General features: G+C 35.9%; 3 protein-coding genes across 19 annotated transcripts; 1 reads left to right on the top strand and 2 right to left on the bottom strand.

Annotated features, from left to right (window-relative positions):
- Positions 1 to 298: 298 nt before the first annotated feature.
- LOC113492822 (60S ribosomal protein L11) lies at positions 299 to 2,318 on the bottom strand. The gene is made up of 5 exons (XM_026870502.1): positions 2,235 to 2,318; positions 1,830 to 1,982; positions 1,232 to 1,381; positions 909 to 1,056; positions 299 to 452 (listed from the first exon to the last, which is right to left on the bottom strand). The coding sequence occupies exons 1-5, from the start codon at positions 2,238 to 2,240 to the stop codon at positions 325 to 327; spliced, it is 585 nt and encodes a 194-aa protein (XP_026726303.1). The 5' UTR covers positions 2,241 to 2,318; the 3' UTR covers positions 299 to 324.
- Positions 2,319 to 3,595: 1,277 nt separating this feature from the next.
- Positions 3,596 to 20,456, top strand: LOC113492657 (zinc finger protein 2 homolog). 17 transcript variants are annotated; one of them, XM_026870248.1, is made up of 22 exons: positions 3,596 to 3,824; positions 5,822 to 5,993; positions 6,934 to 7,141; positions 7,275 to 7,340; positions 7,475 to 7,567; positions 7,753 to 7,836; positions 8,300 to 8,444; positions 10,012 to 10,122; positions 10,284 to 10,394; positions 10,601 to 10,711; positions 10,847 to 10,957; positions 11,445 to 11,528; positions 12,217 to 12,300; positions 12,552 to 12,722; positions 12,842 to 13,012; positions 13,244 to 13,414; positions 14,498 to 14,567; positions 14,709 to 14,870; positions 15,392 to 15,526; positions 15,689 to 15,813; positions 15,921 to 16,003; positions 16,091 to 20,456. In XM_026870248.1, the coding sequence occupies exons 2-21, from the start codon at positions 5,959 to 5,961 to the stop codon at positions 15,989 to 15,991; spliced, it is 2,319 nt and encodes a 772-aa protein (XP_026726049.1). In that variant the 5' UTR covers positions 3,596 to 3,824; positions 5,822 to 5,958; the 3' UTR covers positions 15,992 to 16,003; positions 16,091 to 20,456. The 17 variants fall into 17 exon arrangements, with proteins under 17 accessions (XP_026726049.1, XP_026726073.1, XP_026726110.1 ...); XM_026870272.1 differs by having other exon boundaries at positions 3,602 to 3,824; positions 15,707 to 15,813; XM_026870266.1 differs by lacking the exon at positions 3,596 to 3,824 and adding an exon at positions 3,831 to 4,272.
- A 704-nt stretch (positions 20,457 to 21,160) lies between these two features.
- LOC113492746 (actin-related protein 5) lies at positions 21,161 to 25,505 on the bottom strand. Its single transcript, XM_026870391.1, has 12 exons — positions 24,974 to 25,505; positions 24,693 to 24,858; positions 24,287 to 24,453; positions 23,930 to 24,121; positions 23,542 to 23,772; positions 23,353 to 23,474; positions 23,149 to 23,229; positions 22,870 to 23,031; positions 22,317 to 22,480; positions 21,938 to 22,078; positions 21,693 to 21,847; positions 21,161 to 21,507 (listed from the first exon to the last, which is right to left on the bottom strand). Exons 1-12 carry the CDS (start codon positions 25,077 to 25,079, stop codon positions 21,203 to 21,205), a joined length of 1,992 nt encoding a protein of 663 aa, XP_026726192.1. The 5' UTR covers positions 25,080 to 25,505; the 3' UTR covers positions 21,161 to 21,202.
- Positions 25,506 to 25,561: the final 56 nt, after the last annotated feature.

The following is a 25,561-nucleotide window of genomic DNA, read 5'->3' as shown; positions in this document are numbered from 1 at the left end:
AACACCAACTAAAACTCCAGTCATTTTCACGTTTCTTTTAGTTTGCCATAAATCTATTTGCGACGTATCGCCCGATGGGGCCGTATCGCCGAGTTGAACGTCGAACAAAATGTCTGACAGAAGCAAGTTTTGTTTCCCCATGACACAAAAACTTTTGCTTTTTACTTCTCTCAACTACTGGGGCAAGATTCAGAACCTAATTTTGCCTACAAGGAGCCAATGTTCATTTTGACACAGTAACTAGTTTAATTTTGGGTAGTAAAATAATGTAGATCAAATTCAAAATAAAAGATAAGAATCTTTTGAAATTTTGTTTACTTAAGTTTACTTTTTGCTGTTAAGGATGATACCATCGTATTTCTGTTGGAACCACTTCATGGCATCCTCCTTTGTAAGACGATGGGGGAACCCAACTTTGCCGGTCTTGCGTCTTCTGTGAGCTACATTGAATCCTAAAACAACAACAAAAAAAAAAGTATAAATAATAATATTCGCCTGTTATTTTCTGATGTTTTTACTCTCATCATGTATCATCATCATCTTCATGTATATTGATAGCTAATCTAAAGGTTTTTATGTCTGTTCACCACAATAATGTAAATAAAAAAACATGATTTTATTCTATATTATATGGTGTTTACTATAGCACATATTTTACAGAGTAAAGCTTTGTTATTATCATCACTCTTGAACAAATGTGCCCATAATCTATGCTAATTCATATTTATTAAACAACACATATTTATAGGTCTAAAACTGAGAGGGGTTCCATGGATGGTTCTTTCATTAGTATTCATCAAATAAATAATAAATTTGACAATTCCTTAATGAAGGCCAATATTTTTTTTTAATGCTTATTCAGTATTTAGCATAAAATTAAGGAAGGAAATGCTAGTTTTCTCTCTTACCTGGTCGTCCAAGTACAACGTAGAAGTCCAGACCATAGATACCAATGGAAGGATCATACTTGATGCCCAAGTCAATGTGTTCTTGGATACCAAATCCGAAGTTGCCTGTGGCAGAAAAGTTGTCACGTCTCAACTCGTATTCCCTGACCTGGAAACAACAAAACAATTTATTAATGTTTGTTGGAAGACTAACCATGTTCATATTTTCGATTTGAGTATTTACAATCATTATAAACAATTAAGGTTCATAGATCTTGCCATAATTTGGGTTATGATCAAAAACAATAATACAGAACAAAACTTAGAAATAACAATGGACTTACTTTAAGACCCCTCTCAAGGATTTCTTCAGCCTTGGCACCACGGACTGTACAGTGGACTGCAATCTTTTCATTACGACGGATACCAAAGGATCGTACAGTGTACCTGGCCTTTGAAAACACTGGCTGTTGACCAGTGAGCTGTTCCAACACCTGAAATATAGAAATGATTTTTTTTTAAATTAGCTCAAATATAACATTTACCATAGATAATCATTGATCAAGAAGTAAGGCAATAACAGTTTCATTAAAGACATCCGTGATTAAAATGTTATTTCTGTTAGTATTCTGAACAGTAAAATATAGTGCTCAGAAGTTGCAAATTAGAAATATTACTCTTGCATGAATTTACAAAGAGTAGCACAAATGATGTTACCCTTGAACAAGTTCATGCTGAAGACTATAGCCATTGTAAATAAATCATAATTAAGTGTAGAACTAGATTATAACTAACCAACTAAGAATGCAAATATAAAGTAAAAATAAGTATAGTATTTAGACCATGTGTATCAGGTCGGTGGTCTCTATTTTGATTAGGGTTATGTCCAAAACATTTTATAACTGACATGTTCATGATTTTATTCAGGAAATAGAAACTAACCTTAGCAGCACGAGTCAGCCTGTCACCAGACTCTCCGACACAGATGTTCAGGCAGAGTTTCCTGATGTGAAGGTTTCGCATAACATTCTTAGAGTTATCTTTAGGAGGCTTCTTCTCCTTCTTGTCCTTCTTCAACGCGGGCGGTGGTACACGCTGAAATGCATACCTATTTTAAGTTTACGATACGCACTTTTTAAACACATTACCTTTAGATTTATCCTTGTGATTAAACACTACAACTAGGTTATGCCGAAACTAAGATAAATAATGAAACGGAACCAAAAATATTATTCCTACGTAACATGGAACTTTATAATAAAACCGTATATACAATTGCTCACAAAAAGATATAAGAATTTAACTGATTCAAATGGATAAATCTCAATAAAACTCGAAAACACCCACCGCCATGGTTACAACTTATCAAAAAGAACCATAAGCAAACGTAGAGCGAAAGTCTTGCCAGTCTCAAATGTCAATGTCAAAAATTGGCAAAAACAACAATTGACTTTTTTTCTCGCACTTACGTGTAAAGAAAGATTTCTGTGATATAATTCATTTGAGATACAATTCATTTGAAATTATTTTCGGAGACCAAGCCTGTTACTATTAAACTTTTAAAGAAATTAAAACTGTAAAAAAAAAAAAAAAATTAGGGTTCACTTTAAACCTTTTAATGTTATGCTTTAGTATTCGTTTTTCACATGGAAGTCAGTATAAAGTTCTTCAACAGAAATAAATAATAAGTATTTGAAATAAAACGGCACGTTTACAAATAAACAGAATAAATAAGTTAGCCAGTTCCTATACATAAGAATAAGTACCCGTTGTTTATAATCAATAATAAAACCGCAGTTATGCTCATAACCAGTAATTTCCGGCTTTTGCGATAGACATTTTTGTTTCGCTTTGAATAAGTACCTACTCAACAAGTATTACTTATAACTTTTTAATTGCATTTTTTTTTAAGTTGGGCCCCCTACTTTCATTTCGTTGCCTTGTATACTTCTTCAAACCAGTTATGTATGTGGTAAAAAAAAATGCTTTAACTTAAACATTGGCCCATAATAAAATTGATTTTAATCACATGCTCAAACGTTCTTACTTTACCTATTGTTAAGGAAACCTATCTACTTAACTGACCTACTTATTTGGAATATCTTAAAATACCTTCTTAACTTTTACTCATTTTAATATTTTACCTACTATATGCATATTCATTTTTATCGGTAAAATTATCATTGGCAGGCGAGTACCTACTTTTGAGTCTCGAACTCGAAAGTGCAATAATAAAATTTGGAATTCGTCGATGTTGAATTGCTATTTTACTAGTTTTTAATTTGATGTCGACATCGAAACAATTATTCATTACCGATTGTGAAGTGAATCTAAAGTAAGAACCTTAAAAAATATTTTTCCGAAAAACCTATAAGAGACATGGCAGAAGAAATCAGGAAATCTAAATTATTAGCAAATAAAAAATATCAGAAATACTATTGCTCGTTATGTCATATTTATACAAACTCCGAGCATCAATTAAATCAGCATTTAGAGGGCATTCGCCATCAACAAAGGAAGTTATTACCTCGTCAACCGAATACTGATAACTTGGATAAAATATGTGAATGCGATGGCCTATTTTACGTTCTCACTTTCATCAACATAATAATAACATCATTTATTTTTTGTTATACCGTTGCTGCATATACTCATTGACATACGCCGCTAGTGATTATCATAAATAATACATAAAATTGTAGTTAAAGAGGCCTTAAATTTCGCGCCATAATTTTAATTGGCGGAGAAGTCGTCCCCAAGCGTTCACGGCTTCTATGCGCACGAACGAACGCGCAGAACAATGAGGTAGCAGCCATTTTATGTCGGTGTCTAAGAAAAACATAATTCGAATGGCCAATCTTAACGAAATTGTGTAATTAGTGATATAATTTATGTGATTCTGTATACACTACTATATTTAGGTGTTTCTTTACTTATGTGAGTAGAATATAACTTTTGCTATACGTATATAATGGTAAAATAACATAAGCGCGATGAAACCTAACATTTTGCATAAAAAAGGAATAATAATAAATTTGTATCTCATTCCCTCTGTACATTATGAAAGGTTGTTGTATTTCTAATACCTACAAGTCTTTCGTTTGAAAACGATGTTTATGTTTACCGATGGCAACTAAAGTCTGTTAACACAAAGTACTTTCTGTAGATTTAGCTCGGCATAATATGACATAACTTTCACCGAAACGTTGAATAAAGTAATATAAACCCGTTTTGTTTACATTAGACTTGTATTGGTTACTAAATTACTCGTCGTATGACAACCGGCGTCGCGCAGCCTCGACTTGAAAGTTGGGGACAAAATTCAATAACGAATTGGCCATTTTATTGATGGCCGGGGGGGAGGCTGGGTGGAGACAGTCGGTCGGTGAGCTTCCGCCATTTAATATTTTGTTAGACAATTTATCTGTTTCCGCTATACTTTCTTGTTTACACTTTCGTATATCTACCGATTACTGAGTTAACCGTTATATGTGTGAACAAGTTTACATAAAATAATGTATTGTGCATAGCACAAATATGCTAAAGATAAGCGCCCTTGTGTGAGTGAACATAATATCTATAATAATCGTATGTATACTTGTCTTTACGGCTATACGTATCTATTGCGTTTTGCATACATTTTATCTCCGGCTTTTTATGCACCTATCTACAGTCATCGGCCTAACAACATAAATACAACTGCAATGTAAATTTAATGTTTAATTTTGTTATTGTTTGTTATGATTTATATAATTGTAATTATGTTTGCTTAATCATTTTATGCGTTTATGGATTTTTACATAATGCTATAGTATGTAACTTGTACTTACCTAATTGTAACTATTTACCATTTTGTGTTTATTTTTTTTTACTTATTGTAAAAGCCTGATTTTGTATTTTATTTTAATTATATTTTTTTTTCTGGCAATTCTATTTTTTATTTAAATAATTTTTCTTTTTTTTTTCAAAATTTTCAATTATGAAATAATCGAAGGTGCACGCAAACCGGCTGGTATTTAAATTTAAATTATGTCGCGACAAAATGTTACAACTAGGTTTTGATATTTAGCGCGAAATAATTTAAAATTAAGGTCGGCCCCATTACTGACAGGGCAAAGTGTGGAATTTATTTCATTTCCTTAAAACAAATTGGTAAAATAATTTTGTCAAAACCAGTTTGACCCTGATAAAAAAAAATCCGAGTATTTCACCCCATTTTATTCAATAGAAATTAAGTCATTACATTGGTTACAAGAAATGACACTAAGAAAATTGAGGTCAGTAATTTAACTCAAAAAATATACCTATATTAAATAGTTTCGCTTTCGCCTAATTCTTAGTTGGATTTATTTTCAATTAGATCAACTTTACTAACCTGCTTTTTATTGTCAACATGCAAAAGTTTCACAAGACTAATTACTAACTTTGAAAAACCCGTATATCAGATTCTTAAAATTTTCGTGACCTACATTCGACTGTAATAAATTCGCGATATCTTTAAAAAGGGTAAGTCTGTAGATACTACTTACACTATCCATCTGTTTAGGGTAAGTATATTTAAAAAGGTAAACAATCCTATTTTAGAGAATCTGAATCTGGGTGTTTTTCTATTCAAACGCATTAACTATAATAAGTAAATGAATAAAACCATTGAATTATTCTAGGCGCGATTTATTTCTGAACTAAGTTTTTAGCCAAAGTGAGACCAATACATTTTTCTATTTTTGAAGTACCAAAACAAATGGAGTTATATAGCTCTGGGCCGAGACAATGAATGTAGTTAGTCAAACGTTTATGTCATTTGGTCATGGTAATTTTTTGAGTGAATATTTTTGTTTCCTTAGTTTCTTAGTAATACGTATCCAATGCATTCGATTGTCCACCTATAACGTAAGTACCGGTCAGGCCAGCAATTGACATAGAGTTCTTTACAGGTGGCAGAAGTTGAAAATGGGGGAGCAAAGAGGTCGCCATTAGTTTCCCAGCACACTGGGGCGTAGGCGTCGGGGGTGTGGCACGGGGCGTGGGGGTCCCCGTGCCACCCCCTGGCGACCTACTCGCCACTATCTCCATGTTCGAACAGCAGATCAAGGCTGAACCCATGAGGTAAGACTTTCTCAACCTCGGCCCTATCAGACCCTCGGTCTTATCAGAAGTCGCCGGTGGACGCTTTTCAATTTGATGCTCATTGTATTACCTACATGAATGACGTCTAATCCAATTTATTTATTTACTAACGCTTCTCATAATAATATATTAATGTCCAAATTCTGATGGATATTTGCTCAAGAATTCCCTTCCAAACAGTCAAAGAGTGATGCAAGTTGACAAGTTATAATGTTGAAAGATTCTTTAAATTCAATAAGGTAAATTATTAAACTCGGCATAAATTGAGAGCAGCTAGATTAACTTAAGTACTTGAAACATGGAGACATAATGGGAACGAAAAGTACAATAACCCATCTGAAGTGTGAAAATATTATAAAGTAAAATCACAACTTACAAAAAGAAACAATGAACTTTTTTTTTAAATTGAGTCCTTTCAAGTTATGATTCCCAAATTAAATAAAACCCTTTTTATTTTGGTTTTAGTTATTGAACCGCGAAAAAATTCCTAGCGGGCTTTGCAGCAAAAAATTTGATCGGAACTGTCCATATGCTATGAATCAGCTTTCTCGTATTGAATGCGGGCTCTGGGGTGTTTTTTTTATTATGTATGGATACAAAAGCATTATGGTCTTAAATCTCTAACGTAATAATACTAGCAGCGCAAATATATAATTTGATTGATTGCTTCCATCAATATTCCATGTTTCAAGTTAATCATTTCAAGTCTTAGCATCGAAATATATTTTTTTAGCAGATCGATTTTTAATTTATGGGTTTTTTTTGGTCTTGCAATTTAAACAACATAGTTATGAAGTTCAATATGAGATATTTAATCGTTTATTTATGTCGTCTTCACCGCCAGTAACTACAATTGCGCCCTAATGTGAATTAAGATCTAAAGAAGAAATAATGTACATATTTTTATGTTGAATTGCAGTTTTTACACGTCTCATCCACACGTACACTCTGGTCCCCCATCAATAGTACGAGCAGATACAAACCATGGCATCATTAACATGAACCAGCATCACCAAACACACGAGGATTCTAAAGATAGCCTTATAGTACAACAGCAAGTACAACATCAGCAAGATCTCATGGAACAACACCAACAACAACAAGAAATGCAACAACAAGATGATGAGGTATGTTAAACTGTTAAACAGCACATAAATCGATAAAAATATCTTGACTTATCCATTGTAAAATTTCGTAACAATTTCAAAACGAAACAATTATAAAAAAAAAAACTTATTAAGTTACTTTTATTACTTTCAGCTAAGCTTCAAAGGAATGGAAGATGAGGGCGTTGAAATGGATATGGACGGACGACAATGTTCTCAGGTAAGAGTCCTACAAAGGTCATTTAATACAACCACAGTAATATAATTGTTGAAATATCAAAAGATCCAAATTCGATGGTCATATTTTGATATCCTAACAAATACATTACACTTTCAATACAATCATTTTAACAGGGTATGGGAGTGGACATGGGATCAGTTCAAACTAAAATGGAAGTGTCAAACGGGGGTCAATCTACACCGCGTTCTAAACCTCAGGCCTGTAAGGTAAGTGACAGATGGTCATTAGGGTGGCAAAGCGAATCGTTTTGTATTAAACCCATTGCTTCTGGTTCTATTAATTGGGCTAATATGTATAGAAATTCAGGATCTAATATTAGACGTAGTGAATGACAAGTCCCGTTCTATTTGAAAACTCGTACTAAGATGTATTATATGGTTTTTGTTTCCAGGTCTGTGGCAAAGTTCTGTCGTCCGCTTCATCTTATTATGTTCACATGAAGCTTCATTCAGGAAATAAACCCTTTCAGTGCACTGTAAGTTCATTCCTATAAAAAAACAAATAAGTATGAATTGATTTAAAGTCTTAACTTTGCATTTAAGATTTACTAAACCCAAAAAAAGAATTATAATAACCGATATAATTTAAGGTAACCGGTAGGTCCCCGGTATAAAAAATAATCGATCGCTGACCAAACTATCTCGTATTCGGAATGATCGCGGACGAGCCCGCACCGCCGACGACTACGCACACGTCTCATGGCGCCTTTGAATTTACCGATTTCGCTATTCGAAAAACTTTTTATCAATGTGTTTTTCCTCGATAACCCAGATCGTGAATCCGAGCATAAAGTAACGTCGATCCCCAAAAATGTGCAAAACTTCGGGTAATGACTTCGCGGAACTTCGGGAAACGTACCTTAGGAAAAAAAATTCCTTTTGCGCCTAAAATTAAATATAATATTTTAGATCGTCATCGGTACAATTTTGTGTTGTCAGGTATGTGACGCAGCTTTTTGCCGTAAGCCCTACCTAGAGGTGCACATGCGTACTCACACTGGCGAACGTCCCTTCCAGTGCGATCTTTGCCTGAAGCGATTCACGCAGAAGTCCAGTCTTAACACGCACAAACGTGTACACACAGGTCAGTGTTACCTAACTATTTCAAGGTCTTGTTGCATCTTAAGCATCTCGGTGTTGTTAAACGGCATTCAAAAAACAGATTTACTTTTAAGCTGCTCCCCGCCTAATAGTACAATTCTGTTTTTTGTAAGCCTATATAAATAATATTTTTCAAACTTATACTTGTATACCAAACGCCTTAAACTCACAAACTGTTGAATTTTCACTAGTGCAATGTGCAATTATTAATCACTTGAAAAATATTGATTTATCTGATTACCCTTTGTGGGTTATCTTAAATTGATACTGATAACCATCAGCATCACTGATTTAGAATGCAACTTTAATGTAATTTCCATATTATTTTATATGCCATTAATTTTTGCAAGTAATTTGCACAAGAAAATACCAATATTGATGATGTACTTACAATATCCCCCTGTAGTGTATTTCATGTCTTAGGGATGAATGTTTAAAACACTGATATTAGGATGGAGGTATTAGGAGATTTATATGGAAGTTACATTTAACAAAAACTGAACTGGAAAAACTCAATAAATTTCCCTTTTTAAGAATGTACCATGAGGGGATTGACCAAAAATTATCATGAAAGAATTGGATTCTTATATTTTCAAGTTGACCTCCTCCTGTTTCCGCGAAACCGAAAGATTTGAAATTGTATTTTGTGTTGTTATGTTTTAAATTATATTCCATTGGCTACTTGTTGTTGATTGTGGCTTATATCCTGTTTTGACGCCCTGATGAGCAAGCTACTTTTGTATTTTATATGTATTGTCTTTTTCTTGTTACTATTCATATGTATCATTTATTATTTACGCTAGATGTGCCACATATTTATATATTGTTATATTTTTTGTCAGGCTAGCATTATATATTTTCTATGCACACATTCGTCGTTTACATTTTATTATGTTTGTAGATTTAGAAATTGTGTTCTTTATAAAAATGTCTTTTTGAATATACGGCAACTGATATGTTCCTATAAACCCTACTATACCCACAGTGTAGATGACATCGTTTTAATTTCTTCAGTAGATATTGAGCAATTCGTATGGTAATTATTACAATTACCTTTGTATTTTTGTTTTATTTCCATGGTGCTTATTATTACATAATTATAAGCACGCGGCCTCTGGACGGAGCTTTTTACGACTTATTTAGACACCTATATACAATTTTATTTATGCCATCCATTTACTTATCATATTAAATATAATGAAGTACACGTACTATACATATACTCAGTAGGACACTGGTGCGACACAACTTGCTGAAATAGTCGACAATACATATGCTTAACAAACGACATGTGAATAGTTTTTGAGTTGTGCCAATATAGCTAATATCTTTTCGTATAACGATCAGGGCGTGAGGAAGGCTTCGTTGATGTGAGGCAAACAGGGGGAGGTAAAGAACTCACAATGGATCTGTTGCGATATATAGATGTCGATAGTGTGACGCAACGTACATTCCTTGGGAAAATCGATTGTGTGTTCTTGTTAACGTGGTGTTAGTCGAACAATATAAGCATCCGAGCGTATGTTGTTGGAATGTGGCCTGGGTTCTAGATGAGCACATGCGCGCGTTGATGGTGAAGGACCGGCCCTACAAGTGTGAGCTCTGTCAGATGCGGTTCACGCAGAGCTCCAGCCTCAACCGACACAAGAAAATTCACACGGGTGGGTTGATATCTTTAGCACCGCCCCGTGCCGACTCTATACCGCTGCAGATGTCACCAACTGCTCTCTTCCTCTTGGGCTCTTAAAGCTTTACAACATCTCTTAGTCCGATGAAAGTTGAATGTAAGCAGTGTTTTGACTGATTCGATGGTTTCGTTCAGAGGAACACAAACGTGCGCTGCTGGCTAAGGATCGGCCCTACCAATGCGGCATCTGCTTTGTGAGATTCACCCAGAAATCAAGTTTGGGCCGGCACGGAAAAATACATACCGGTGGGTCCCTACCTCTACCTGCTGCCTACTTGTGCGTGACGTTTTCCTTGAGGCAGAACGGTACTAACGTGTATTCTATTTTAGAGCCTACCTCCCCCTGAATGTGTGTGAATGGTTTCATAAATTTAACATAGGTAATTTATAATGAAATACATATTGTTTGAGAGGGTGCTGAGATGCTATATCGAAACTCGTATAACTTATAGAGGAGCACAGACGAGCCCTGTTAGAGAAAGTGCGGCCGTACCAGTGCCACATCTGTTTTATGCGCTTCACTCAGAAGTCCAGCCTGGGACGACATGGGAAAATACACACTGGTAGGCATTTTCCCCTAAAATCCTTATGTAGACAATGAATTTGTTATTTTTCGTTAGCTCACGTTACTAGGCAATAACATTAGTAGTGCGTCGAGCTGGACCGTTACTTTAGCTGACTTTTGTTGGTATTTCTAGAGGAGCACATCCAATCGCTGATCAACAAAGTGCGCCCCTATCAATGCGACATCTGTGACAAGCGGTTCACTCAGAAGTCCAGCCTTGGCACTCATAAACGTATACACACCGGTGGGTCCCTTGATATTTCCTTTATTTTGGTTCGGTCTCGAAGCTACAATAGTTGTCACGAAATTTAAGAATATTATACACCTAAACAGTTATTGTGGCTATGACACCTATGTTTTGTGAATAGTTTTAAGGGCTCCCTGTACCTTTTAATTTTATTTTGGATATCAATACCTGGTTATCTAGCGATTTGGAAGTGATATATTTTATTCGTTTCAGTGTGTTTAAAAAAGCTTACATGATAATAATTAGGTTACACACGCTCAAAAACTATTCACAAACAGTTATGTAAAGCATGTGTACGTTGTGATGATTTCCGTTAAGTTATAGGAGAGAGAATGTCTGATGGACAAATAACGTCGTTCAAATTCCCTCATGGTAGTCACTTGGAACCAATCGGTATTCGGTTACTAAGCTCAGTAGAATTATTTGTCCATCGTGGTTTTGTTTTGTTTCTCTGTCCCCCCGTGTCCGTGTGTTGGCGGCGCAGGGGAGCGGCCGTTCCAGTGCACCGTCTGCCTCAAGTCCTTCACGCAGAAGTGCGCGCTCAATTTGCACGAAAAAATACATACGGGTTAGTAGCCCACATATATTATAATCCGCAGTATTCCTTTCGGTACGATTAGCGTTAACTTGCGACTCGTCATGCAGTCATATTTCATTTAGCGTCATGCTTCGCTCCTATTTTTCCGTTGCCCGCCTAACCCGTTGTTTTATTCTCCCTGTTTTTGATAGCTTCCATCTCGTTGCTTTCGACTAACATCTCGATTTCTTTAACTCATTCAACGCGCGCTTTACGTACTTCTGCATTCACTGATAATTTCCAGCCTACCTATCATATTATTAATAATCTGCCGGTCATTCGCCCTCTTATCCCTCTCATTCTGCATACGACTCGGTGTTTTAGCATTTATCATTTTTATCATTTCTTCATGGATATTAATTCATTCACAAAAGCGGTAATGCAATCGCCGCAATGACGCACTATTGGCGCCTCGGTATTGTAACACGTTGCCGATTATCAAAATTGGGTTTTCTAAAATTGGGGCGAATCGGTCGCTGCACGCGGCGTAAGATCTGGTCGAGATTGGCAGAAGGGCGGGCGGCCAAAGGCACAACAGCCTCCTTGCGTCGGCGACGTGCGTTACTCGCTTTTGTGTGTGCACTGGGCGCAGTGCAAGGGCGTCCTTACGCGTGCGGGCAATGCCCGGCGGCGTTCGCCCGCCGCCCCTACCTGGACATTCACATGCGCACGCATACAGGCGAGCGGCCCTATCAGTGCGACGCGTGTCTGAAGCGCTTCACGCAGAAGTCCAGCCTCAATATACATAAGAGGACGCACACAGGTGGGTGACCCCGCGGGCCGGACTGGCCGGCCGCCCGCCCACGCCTCTCTCCACTCGCACTCCGCCTCTCCTCCGAATCTCTCCCTAGTTCAGAGCGCTCGCGAGCCTTTCTTAAAGTTCCGCCGTAGTGAAAGATTTGGAGCGGAGTACGCGGCGAGCGGCGACCGGTCCGCGCCGCGACCTCCGTAGTGCGAGGGCGTCTAGCGTCCTTGCGGGCTCGCCGCCGCTATAATATATGTGTTGGACACCAGTCCAGGGCAGACCGTTCCAGTGCCTGTCGTGTCCCGCCGCCTTCACCTGCAAGCAATACCTGGAGATACACACGCGCACCCACACCGGCGAGCGACCGTATCAGTGCGACATCTGCCTGAAGCGCTTCACTCAGAAATCCAGTCTCAACATCCACAAGCGGACGCACTCAGGTACGTGGGCGGCCGGCCCAGCGGCCGCGCCGCGCTAGGGAGTGTTGTATGTGGGCTACTATGTCGCGTGGGGGAGGCGGGCTGCCGCGGCCGTGGCTAACCCAGTCGCTCGTCCACAGTGCAGGGGCGGCCCTTCCAGTGCCTGCAGTGCCCCGCCGCCTTCACCTGCAAGCAGTACCTCGAGATCCACAACCGCACGCACACCGGCGAGCGGCCCTACCAGTGTGACGTATGCCTCAAGAGATTCGCGCAAAAATCTACACTCAATATACACAAAAGAACGCACACAGGTCAGTCGACAACGCTCAGCACACGCTTTTCAATTTTTATTTTAACTTCTGTAATCACTTGCAAATTTTACCTAACTTATCATATTTTCTTAATGTAATTTCATAATGTTTTAATCTGAAGTTGTCGGTGCCACACATATTGTTTAAAAATATTTATTCGTGAGTATTCACATGTATGCATGATGATATTACAAATTTGAATGAATACTAATGGTGTGCGTGGGTGGTCAGTGCAAGGTCGTCCGTACCAATGCATGGAGTGCCCAGCGGCGTTCACTTGCAAGCCGTACCTGGAGATACACATGCGTACGCACACGGGAGAACGACCGTTCGAGTGCGATGTCTGTTACAAACGCTTCACGCAGAAATCCACGCTCAACATTCACAAGCGAATTCATACCGGTACGATTACACCGCGATCCCTACAAGAAAGTGCTTTTCTACACTTTCGGTTCTAAATCTATTTTGACTTTGTTTCCAACTCACGGTAACTCACTGTCTTTCTATTGTAGCCAAATTCTAACTGTAGACACTAAATAATCTCTGTCAAAATCTGTCACTCTTTTTTTCTAAAAATCTGTCCAACTCTTGTATACGATACTTGTTTATCAAAACAATGAACATTAAGGGGCCGTTTGTTAAAACAAAGCAAAATACTTTATGAGTACAAGCGCAATGAAAATCTTTGAACATTTGTAATGTGAGTCGCGTAGTGCATTAACAGATGAAAAACATTTAAGCTAATAAGATTTGCTGTGTTGGTATTATAATGTGCCAATTTAACTATCAAATTAATAAGTGTGACAGTTCTCAGCATAGCACAAATCAAAATACCTGTAATCATTTATGTCTTTCCTATGACTACTTTGAAGTTTCTTTTTTTAGACCTTCTTAAAGATAGTCTTTGAACTACGTAGGTACAGTTCGAGTTCAGATCTATCATAATATTTTTCAACTTTAAACCTATGTTGCAAAACGTTACACTTCGAAGCAAAATTGATATTTGGCACAGAAAAAGCAATTTGTGTCTTACGATGTAAATTATAACTGTTGTTCAAGTCACATATTATTTTATAGTAAATGTTTTTCGTCTGATAGCTAACAAATAATCCTTAGTCGAATTTAGATATACTAATCAAATTGGGACTATTTCAATAAGATTTGAATATAGCTATGGTTCGTTACGAAGACGGCAAATTGCTACCACAAGCAGACTCTTTGTTATTCTGAATTTAATGATGTGGCACCGACAATTCATTGTAAGTTATAATTTCATCATTCGCTACATCATCACTTGAGTTTCAATATTATTATTTATTATAATTTCTTGGCTTATATTCATTAATTTCAGACTGCATCACTCTCTAATTGCATCTTGCCGTCTTTCTAACATCATGTGCCTTCACTTTCGCTTTTCATTAATTTTCATTGCTTATAGTGAATTTATAATACAAAATTTTTCATAATTATTTCTTCGCGTTTCAGGTGAACGCCCTTATGCTTGTGATATTTGTCAAAAGCGTTTCGCCGTAAAGAGCTATGTGACTGCGCACAGGTGATTTCCTTATAATGACATAATGTGAACAACTTCTACTTCTAAATCGAATTCTATATCAGACTTACAGAATTTTTCATATCCTATATTAGTCAACTATAATTTCATGACAACATGTCTATAATTATCTGATATTTGCAGATGGTCCCACGTGGCCGACAAGCCGCTGAACTGCGACCGATGCTCGATGACCTTCACATCTAAGTCGCAGTTCGCGCTGCACATCCGCACGCACTCGTCCGGCTCTTGCTACGAGTGCAGCGTCTGCGGACGCTCCTTCGTCAGAGACAGCTATTTAATAAGGTACAGTAGCGCCACCAGGCAAACAGGTAATGGAGGTGAGAGCGGCAGTCTCTCTAAGTAAAATATGGTATGCGGGCTGAATTCGGTAAGACTGACAATCAATCCTCAGAAGAAAGTGTTTGCGTATAGAGTAGTAGTATATCCAGTGGGCTATCTTCAGAGACTGGTTGAGTTGTTTTTTATTTTGATTCCATTTAAATTCCGGCTTGCATGGTACCATCGGACCAAACTAAGATCGAGTAGCTATCCAGTTTAATCAACGTCATTAGCTGTTGGTCGAGCGCAGTTAAAACTGGTGCCACTGTTTGGAATGGCGATTGTGATGGTATCCAAAGCACCAAGTCGATCTCAATTTGATCTCAATCAAATAGCACTTCAAAGTAATTTACAGTCTCATATTTTTCTTTCTTCTGTTAGATTGCTTTGGAAGTTTTTTTTCGGGATTTCAGTCTTTCACTCTAGTTGCCACGTATGTTAGTTGTTTTATTGTGATACTAAATAATTTAAATTTCGAAATACAGGCACCACAATCGTGTCCACCGAGAGAACCACAGCAATGTGTCGGCGAACAGCATCGGGACAATCAACAGTGTTGCCACAAACACTAACAATTCGAACAATAGCAACTTTGACTCCCCCGGCGTTTGTGACTTAAGGTATGAAAATGTATCAATGAAAACGAGAACACACTTGGTAACAAAGGAAAAAATATCTTACCTTAAAATATTTTTTTTGTTCTTTGTCTTTTTCGTTATATTTATTTTCATGAAATTCTGACAATGATGGTTGCCCAGATCAGATCTATAAACGATTATTAGAAACCAATTTCTTTCCAGCTTCGTACCAATGGTGAATCGTTACATGACATCTCAAGGGACACAAGTGTCTATGCAAGATACCAGCAAGATGTCCGCGATGTCGCCACAGTCTATTGCGTCTATTTGTAAGTAATCTATTAAATATATGATTATTTTAAACTGTTTGTTTCCACGTCGTGATGTTTGTTTTTTTTTTTCCCTGATTGATTTACATAATTAATTTTATTTATAGCGTCGCCACCTCCATCGCATACTCCTACGCCCCAGCCCCAGATGTCCGGTCAGATGCATCTCACTGACTGATTTCCAGAAGAGGTGGGTACACGTAATATATTCAAGAGATTATCGGATGCAATTTACAAACGAGTACGCTAACAACGACCTTCGCCTCATTTGTTACAGCTCTTGGTTGACTAGCGAGCTTCCAGAGTGCAATATTAAATATTTGGCAGCCATCAACAAGAGCAGCTATCGTACATAATGATATAACCGAGAGCATAGAGGAGGCTGGCAGCTCCTCAGCTTGGATCGTCAGCATGGACTCATGCAATTTTTATTTGTTTATTTTATGTCGAGTTATTTATTTATACACTGTTGATTTCGTCGGGCGTGTTGCGAGCGCGAGCAAGGCTGCGCTGGCGGATTGTATCCATGTGTTCGGAATGTCGCAGATTGTGTGCAAGAATCGAGTTGGTTTCGTTACGCTTATGGAATCCCTCGATAACACCAGGTGGACATCACAATAGAGATGAGGAGTAGTGAGTAGTCACGTAGCGGTACCGCCTATGATAATATATGCATTGTGATTTATATACCTACAACTGTGATTTATCTATACCATCACATGATTATATTAATTTCCGTGGTGGCGTTCATAAATCAATACTTAAAAGTCTCATCATGATAGATTGTAGGCCTAAAATTTTTGATCTCATATTCTAATTTGCTTAGTGATAAATTTTGGAATCGTAAATGGTAAATCTCCAACTTAATGAAATTCTAAATTTTAATAATCGTCATTCGCTTGTCATCGTCATACCCATTCTTCATTAGTCGTAGTGAAATGTAACAATATCTTATTGCGATGCTTTAACTTAGATCGTGTCAGTGTATATGGAAGTTCAGTAATTTTATATAGAACTGTTACCGACGAGAGGTAAAATATTTTGATCGCTAATAAATATAGGGACTCTAGATAATACTCCTCAATATTAATCCATAAGAAAGCTATAAAATAAATAAAAAATCTGGTTTCATATAAAATAATAATAATAGTAAATAAGAAGTACAAATAATAATTCCATAATCTAGCAGAGTCCTTAGAGGCAATATTGAAAGCTTCACAAAATTAATAACTTTTAATATGATGTTTATTGGAGAAATCCAGAGAAGTGCCTGTTGCAACATAAAATTGGCAATATTTTTTAAACGTATTACGTTCAGAATAATGTTATGTTCAGTGTTCAATGTGTGGGGACGTCGCCCGGAGTACGCTATAGTGTGTCTTACAGTAATAAGTGAGGACGTACTGACGACTGGTGGTTAGTGGTCGTCGCTGTTGTGGGCGTTGCATTAATACAGAGAGCAGAATTTGTGAAGCTTCTTACTAAACTTTGTGTGCCTTCTAGCGGATAGCGACATTAGGCAATATCAATCATAACACCATTGATACTTCATTTATTTTTTCAAGTTTCTGACGAGAAGGAATATTCATATTAAGGGTAGTCATCATAATCATTGGTACATAATTATTTACCCATTTAGGATATCGCAATATATACATATATGTAACAAACGTATTTTGGCGAGAGGCAGAACTTTATTTCATTACTGTTTTTCGAATAATAGTAATAATGAATAGTGTATAGTGCAGTAGTCTTCCAATATTACCTTGAGACAGTTCTTGTGCACTGTGGAGTGCAGCTAAAGTGTCCGCTGCGGGGGTTCCTTATGGTTTGCCATTATTGATATCAAAGATAGATTGGTGCCATTTCTATGTAAACGATGTGGTAGCGTAAGTTTAGTTAAGTCTGCAGGTCAGGGTAGAACTGGAAATAAAATATTGTAAGAGTTCTTATAATATTGTAATAGTGTTATACCGACATTTGTACCCATTGTTTTACAACTTCCCGTGTTGTTGATTTTGATACTTTATTTTATTTCCATGATGTGTGTGTCCATGTGCTGGTTCAGCAAATGTAAATAAATATTGGTAGGGTTTATTTATTCAAGTATATCGAGGAGAAAACCATTCAAAATTATACGTGTGATTCGTAGTAATGTCTCATTCTACAGTCAACAAAATAATATCGAACTGAGAACATAATTGGAATTAATGTTAGAATTAGCGCAGAACTATACTTTGGGTACTATAAAGATCAAAATTCTTGTAGATGTACATAAGTATACATATAATAATAATATATACATATGAATGTTGTTTGATAGTCCTCAATATTTTTTTATATTTTGATAGTTCTGTATTTGAAAGTAACACGAAAAAAATAGGCCAATATCTCATTATCATTTTAAATAAATGTGTACACCGTATGTTAAGATAACGTAAAATAATAAAATGAGGATGCATTTAGTTGCCCACAAATCTGAGAGTAACATCTAAACTTTTCCGTATATTAATAAAATCTTAAACTTTTTAGTATATTTCTTACCAAGCCATTGATAACAGTATTATTTAGACAAACTAGAACTTGTGTTAACGAGTAGTATAAATCTTTCAGCTACCATTATAAAATGATCACCATTGAAAAATTAAAACCATAGTTATCAATAGTTTGTATGTAACAGCATTGGTAGGGACAACATGTATTAGGTGCCTTTCAATGCTGATTACCTTATATAATTATATTATCCATAGCTATTATGAATGGAAATAGAAACACCAACATAGTGAACTAGGTACATAAATACATATATAAATATATCGATGTCTCTCAGCTTGCCGATCTCTCGCCGAGGGTGATTGTTTCTTATTGAATTCTAGGATTAGTAATATATTTTTGTTATTATTATATTATGTTCACTTTCTTTATGATTGTTTTATCTTTATTATTAACATTACCCTATCGTTACTTCACCCTTGCCGAGTGTTTGGGTCTGCTGAGGACATGAATGTGGTCCTTTTGGATTACGAAATATGTTCTGCTTTCTCAAACCTTCACACAGAGTATAATTCATATATTTATATTGATAAGGAGATATGTTTTCTCGATGAACCTGTTTCGTAATAAATTAGGACCCAAAAACAGTGAAGGCCGCAGGTTGCTACCTCATTTCTAAGACCTGCTAAGTATACGTTGGACAGGCAATTTGCGTGCCTTCATTGTTCAACTATTTTACATACCGATGTTAGTTAACTATATTTAAGAAGTGATTATTGAAGTCCTTGAATTTACGTAATTACAAAAGAGGTCGTATGAGTTTTTCACTTTCTACTTATTTTTTTGATCCGTAGAAAAGACTGAGGAATTCAAAATGTTAAAAAGAATACTCACGCGAAATATTGGCATGTTAGATTGTGTTTGTTGTTATTTTGTTGTTAACATCTGAGTGGTTGTGGTTGACGGACCAACCCGTTTTGTTTGTAAGCCTATATTGAATTTGGTTAAAGAAATCGTACATATCCTTACCCGTGAATGTATAACGTATACTTCCCTTGTCGAGGCAGACTACTAGTCTAGGGGGCCGCGTGCCGCCGACCAGTTACACTAAACTTGATCGTGGTAGTTTTATGAAATAACAGTGAGCCTTGTGTAATCATAATGTCTAAGGTACATAAATATTTAGTTGTATTGTATCGTTAGATTTACGTGAACTTCCGCTTTGCCAACATATTGCGTTGCTTACATTATAATCATACGAGAGTACAGCCTAAGGATTTTAACTTTTTTTATATACTGAGAGCTATTCCTAAGTCACTGATTTTATACTATTTCTAATTATACGAAAAAAATACTTGGCTATAAGCCGCCCTTTACCAAGTTTTGGAGTATTTTACATCCCTTTGATTGCAATTTTTTATTAAAATTCAATACAAACATCATGGCATGATGATTATTTATACGGTCATTTAGTTATAGCTCTTCAGAGTTTTTAATGACCAATATTTTAACTACAACCGTTTTTTTTTTCTTTTATTGTTAAAATTTTTAGGCTAGTTTATATTTGAAATAAGTTAGATTTGTTAATTATTGTGGTGTATTACATTTACATTGCACGTGATTATAGCTCTCACAGCCTCCTTTACAGGTGATTATTTAGTTATTTTTGTAGTCTGAAATGATTGTGATAAATTTATTATAATTATATTGGTTTGTTTAGTAGAACTGGAGTCTTTCATATTGTTTATTGTTGATACTTTGAGTATACAATCTGCAAGGTGATGTAGCGGTAGGGAGAGGCTGTTAGAGCGTTTATGTAGTCAGCATTATATATATGCTTTAATGTGATTTTTTAAATGTACTCTTTATTATAGTCTCATCAATCAATTTATAATTAGCGAACTAACAAAACTTTTAATTTTTTTCAGTTCATAGTGATTTATATTGAGATCAAATTAAATACAGAGTTTATATTTTAATTTTATGGAAAATATACATTTTAAAATTATTCTTTAGTGGTGATTTTGCAGAGCTCTATTAAAAAATCTATATGAATGCAAAAACAAGTCACGATTCTTTTAGAAGTCGCCATGTAGTGGAAAAAAATAAACGTGCCATGATATTTGTGGCTATTTATTTTGTTTATTTTATATCCCCTGTTTTATTTCCACAAAGTCCCTTAGGTTAAGTGATAGTTTTAAGAAGTGCCTTTCATTACAAACTTTTATTCAGTTAATTAAAAATAACAAATTAATATTATTATATAATGGAATGAAACTTGAGCAGACAAGATACGTTAGCTAGTCCGTAAAACGCTTCACATATTTTCTTAGGAAAGATGCCATGGGAACAGTTCACTGATAAATAAATCTAAGGTAACAAAATCGATCATGAGCAGGCGCTGATCCAGCGCTCAAAGAAAGTTGTGGCCAGAACGACCCAGCAATCGAAATTAGGCCAAATAAATGTTGGATTAAAAAAAAATCCATAAACAATCATGATTTATAAAGAAATGAACATGAGTACATATTTAAAACCTTTTTCTACGCAACAGGACTTTGGCTTTATGAATGCCATATCGTTATACAATCTGGAAAGAGTCGCAAGTAAATTAGGGTAGTGACCATGCCCGCCTTGCCCACAACGGTGGATCCGCGCCTGAACATGTACCAATTCACCACATGTTGCGATATACAACCGCATAGCCTTTTTCTGGTTTCTTTCGAACGTGGTGTGAGTTTGGAAGACTCTTCTATTACAATTTCATTCATTTCTAACACTCAGGCTAAAAAATTCTTGATATTTGCGTAAACACTGACTTTCACTTATAAAAGGAAAAGTTATAAAACAACAGTCACTTATAAAATACTTTATTAAGTAAAAGAGTTATATACCTTTAACAATCGACAACGATTTCTTCTTTGACAACATTTGCGTCAACAGCCGGTGCGAGTGTATTATCAACAATGGGCGCCGGGCTCTTATAATACTTATTACTAACATAATGCTCCTTCAAGTACTCAGCTCCCATTTCGTAGTACTCTTCTTTAGAAATACAACAGTTTTCAAAGTCATTGCTACCTGCAAAATCTCTTGCGCCGTACCAGGCATCGAGGCACGGGTTTTTCGCCATAACTACTTTATGGGTCGATTGAAATGGTCTCATTTCAAGTAGTTCTCTTTCCAGTCTTTCTTTTAGTCCTAAAAGTAAAATTATTCGTAAATTTACAAGTTATATACTAACTTATAACTATTGAGGTCTAGTAAAAAAATATTTTTGATGTAAAATTGTGTAATTTTCTAATAGAGTTCTGAACGTAAGTAAGAGTAAGCATGTGATAGAAACACGACATGACAGCAACATATTATTGTAAATAATGTCTCACCTGGAAATTGAGAACATCCACCCGTAAGAAAAACGTTGTTAGCCAACAGGAGTTGGTCTTCAGGACTAAAATGTTTGAAAACATAGTCCATTGTCTCAGCTAGGCCTGCTTCTAAATTGCCCATCATTGAAGGCTGGAACATCAGTTCCGGAGCTCTGAAATCATGTACTACCTCTATACACTCATTCGTTGCCAAACTCATTAGGAATAGTATGTAATGATGTTAATTTTGTGTGGTAAACTACCTTAATGGTTCGATAGCAAGATGCAGTTGGTGATGCTGACTGGAATTAGCCGGCGGCGGCTCGTATTCCCGCAGAGCTTCCTCTAATTCAAGAAGACGTTCACCATCAGCTTCAGAATCAGAATCGGCTTCGCGGCTTATGCTGGAAATATTACACAAAAAACTCATACAGAAATCTTCATTATTTTACTGGAATAACAGTGACAGTAATTTACCTATAATATATAATTATATATATAACATATAGTTAGAAAGTGGTTGATTCAGTGAAAACTATAGGTTTCAAAAACAAAACAAAAATTCAAAAAAGCACTAGGACAAAAACTCGTGACTACTATCTACAGGTTGAATAAACGTGTGATTTTAGATAAAACAAATACCTTTTATACGCATCCCAATCAGAATCTTGGTTCCCGAAATCGTCTCCAGCTGCAGCAAGCCGCGAGATTACTCTCATCCGCTCAGCGGCTGCGGCTGTACGTCGCTTTACCATCGCGGCACGACGAGCTCTACGAGCTTCGCGACGAGCAACTAGTTCGCGATACTGGTAAAAAACAAACCTCTGTTTATTCGATTGAATCTCATTGAATTAGGTAAAGCTTAAGCTGTTGGCTTAAACTTTACCAATTTAACGCAAATAAGAACCACAGTATTAATTTTTCTACTACTTTTATAGTTATTAAATGACGATGATGACCCGTATTTAATAATTATCATAGCAACTAATTATAGGTCTAGACGACGCGTCAGCTCATGATGAAGGTCCGGTTGCGTCCGAAACTAGATGGGCTACCTCTATAAATACGCGTGAGTAAACCGTTACATCATTTAACATGAATCATTCTCACGATAGTTACTATCAAAATACGGTTTATAGTGCTCTATTTTAGATAAAGTATTCCAAAAGTTATAAGATTTTATTATAGGCGGCACCTTAGTACGCGTGTCATTCAGCCAAACTTGGAATGCTTCAGGTTCCGTAGGCGGGTTCATTCTGCCGGTAGGTCGCGTCTCTAGATTCTCTTCAGCTGTTGCAGCTGCTGCAATGCGTTGTTTATTCTTATCTATTCGCATGTTCAAGTTGGTTATTTGTCTCTGTAAAGCGTAGAAACAGAGTATAGAAATATAGCCTTATATTGTAGGACAAATGGATTTAAATAAATATGTTGAACATTATTATTAATAGTCATATGTATATTGTATAGGTTTCACCTGTAAATCTTCATAGCTTTTGATATCAAATCCTTTTATAGCTTCATTGAATTCGTCAGTGTCACCATCCTCTATCATATCCTGAAATCATTGCAGGAATGTTTGTTAATAGAAGGTCTTTATTAAGATATAAAAAAATATGTGTCATTTAATGATATCACAATATTGCAATGTGTTCTTGCCAATTTCTCTTGGGTAATTTACCTTAATAGAAAGAAGTTGATTTAATTGTTCTTCATCTTCTGCAAGTCTTTCCTCCCTCTTTCTGGCATTTATTTCTAACAATCGTCGAGCCATCTCCTTTTTCCGTTCCTTCTGCTGCTCAGCTGTAACCCACATTATGATTAGAGGTCAGACAACACACTTATACTTATTACTAAGGTAAGGATTTACCTGTTAAGCCAGTTGAACTTGCAGCTTGAACATAAGGGAGTTGTATTCTTTTAACATTTGCTTCATAATAATCAGGGTTGGCCCATTTCCTGATTTCGTCTTGGTAGTTAAGGGCTATAGAACTGTGCTCTTGTAGTATTTCCTCTACTCTTGACATAGTGATAGCATTTACATGGACTGGGTACTTAAGCTGCAAGAGCTTATGTAAATAATATATCATTTCACTGCCACCTATAAACAGATATTTTTTTTTAGTTTATGGATATGATTATATATTATAACAGAAATATATTATTGATTCTAAAAAGTGTAAATAACAACAACCAAGTTAATTTTCAAACTGGTTTGTGCTAAATAAATGATAAGGAAAGCCAAAAAAAACAATAACCTAAATTAATCCTCCTTGCATGATCAACAATAACTTGTCCTCTAATTACTGGTATGATATGAATGGTATGGTAGCCACAGTTGATAATGAGTGCTGAATCTCCAATATCGTTTTTGTACATGCTGAACAAGGAATCCACTCCATAGCTTACTCCAGGAACACCATAACCCTCAAAAAGTAGTTCTGACATTACTGAAAAATAAAAGGGCAATGTTTAATTGAGAAGTAATTATTTAAGAATAATAATTTTAAATCAATGAGATTTAAAATCAAAATCATCATGTCCACTATAGTTCCATTTATTTTGGGAACACAAGTTTTAAATAAAGAAATCAATGTTTATATATCCATACTTACACTGCCTACAATAATTAGGAGTTACAAAGGCTTCGGTCATACAAATTGGATGTGGTACACTTCCCTCATTGTCTATACCCAAGTGTGAGAAAATATAGTCAAATACTTGTTCCTGAGCCTCAAAATGTGTAACTACATTCTTATCAAATTGAGTCTTCAATTGGAATCTGAAATAAGTTTGAAAAAAGGATTTACTTCTTACATAATTGCTCTGATTGTAGTAATATAATGGTGTTCTATTTAAGAATAAAGAAATATTGACCTAATGGGTTAATATATGTATATTCAGCAAAAAAGCGACACGTTGGAGTTATAAATACTGCTGAATTTCACTTTGAAATTTACTGTATTAAACATAGAACAAGTATAGAATCTTTGCCATCCACTATGTAGAATAAATACTGACCTTACTGCTTCAATATTCACTATATCATTACCAATCTGTATCGGGGGAGTGGCTGGAGGCTCGGCATCTTTTTTGCATCTATCTTTTCTAGGTCTAGCTATCAAATTCTTAAAAATTAAATTAGGCTCATCATTTATTGACCAACCCACTCTGCATTGATATGAACCTACAACAACATGGTCAACTATATTTGTGTATAATTAAGTTAACATTGGTTATAAGTTGAGCCATTATATTTATATTCATGAAGCATTTAAAACAAGAATATTATTGATCATTACCATTATCAATTACCAACGGTATATGGCCAAACTTTAGGGTAGGGCTGTATTCATGCACAATATCTGGAACCGTTTTATAATCTTTAAGCACCAACACATTCTCCATGTTTAACTGGGCTTGCGAAAAAGCCGGTTCTAGGAGCAGAAAATTTGTTACAACAACAAAACCAAGATTTAGGTTAGAATCTTCACTTCTTGACACTTCTTGTAAACAATTTTGGCAGCTGTCAAGCCTTAAGTGTTGTAACTCGAAATTTAATGATTCATGAGAAATAGGTTACTAAAAATTCAAGCATATTAAACTAATCCTTTTTTGTTTAATTTAAATAAAGATGCACTCATACCGGTAAAGTAAAGTAATAAGACGTTTTGTTGCTGTCTTTCAGTGCGCCATTTATTTAGCTTGCTCATTATAATAATTTAATTCAGTGAAGTCAGTTTAATAATAATAAAAATTAAAATTTCAATACCGGCCATAACGTTTTATGAACGCAAATCATTTTGTATGGTATGGCATTTTGTATGGCTAGCCTAAGTGAAGAACAAAGCAATTCACAGAGATTAATCCAGTACAAAACTTAAGGATAG

This window comes from Trichoplusia ni, chromosome 1 (assembly GCF_003590095.1).
Source record: "Trichoplusia ni isolate ovarian cell line Hi5 chromosome 1, tn1, whole genome shotgun sequence".
NCBI lineage: Eukaryota > Metazoa > Arthropoda > Insecta > Lepidoptera > Noctuidae > Trichoplusia > Trichoplusia ni.
Note: the sequence above shows the minus strand (reverse complement) of the source record. Positions and strands in the feature narration are given on the sequence as shown.

Excerpts from the sequence above, each read along its gene's own strand:
- LOC113492822 (XM_026870502.1), bottom strand. Across the intron at positions 1,382-1,829 it reads GGCTGACTCGTGCTGCTAAG|GTGTTGGAACAGCTCACTGG; the intron begins GTTAGTTTCTAT and ends TCTATATTTCAG. Across the intron at positions 1,057-1,231 it reads TCCTTGAGAGGGGTCTTAAA|GTCAGGGAATACGAGTTGAG; the intron begins GTAAGTCCATTG and ends TGTTGTTTCCAG.
- LOC113492657 (XM_026870248.1), top strand. The coding sequence starts at position 5,959 with ATGTTCGAACAGCAGATCAAGGCTGAACCCATGAG. Across the intron at positions 7,341-7,474 it reads ACGGACGACAATGTTCTCAG|GGTATGGGAGTGGACATGGG; the intron begins GTAAGAGTCCTA and ends TCATTTTAACAG. Across the intron at positions 10,958-11,444 it reads TCATAAACGTATACACACCG|GGGAGCGGCCGTTCCAGTGC; the intron begins GTGGGTCCCTTG and ends TTGGCGGCGCAG.
- LOC113492746 (XM_026870391.1), bottom strand. The coding sequence starts at position 25,079 with ATGGAGAATGTGTTGGTGCTTAAAGATTATAAAACGGTTCCAGATATT. Across the intron at positions 22,079-22,316 it reads GATTGGGATGCGTATAAAAG|CATAAGCCGCGAAGCCGATT; the intron begins GTATTTGTTTTA and ends TAATATTTCCAG. Across the intron at positions 21,508-21,692 it reads TGGATGTTCTCAATTTCCAG|GACTAAAAGAAAGACTGGAA; the intron begins GTGAGACATTAT and ends TTTTACTTTTAG.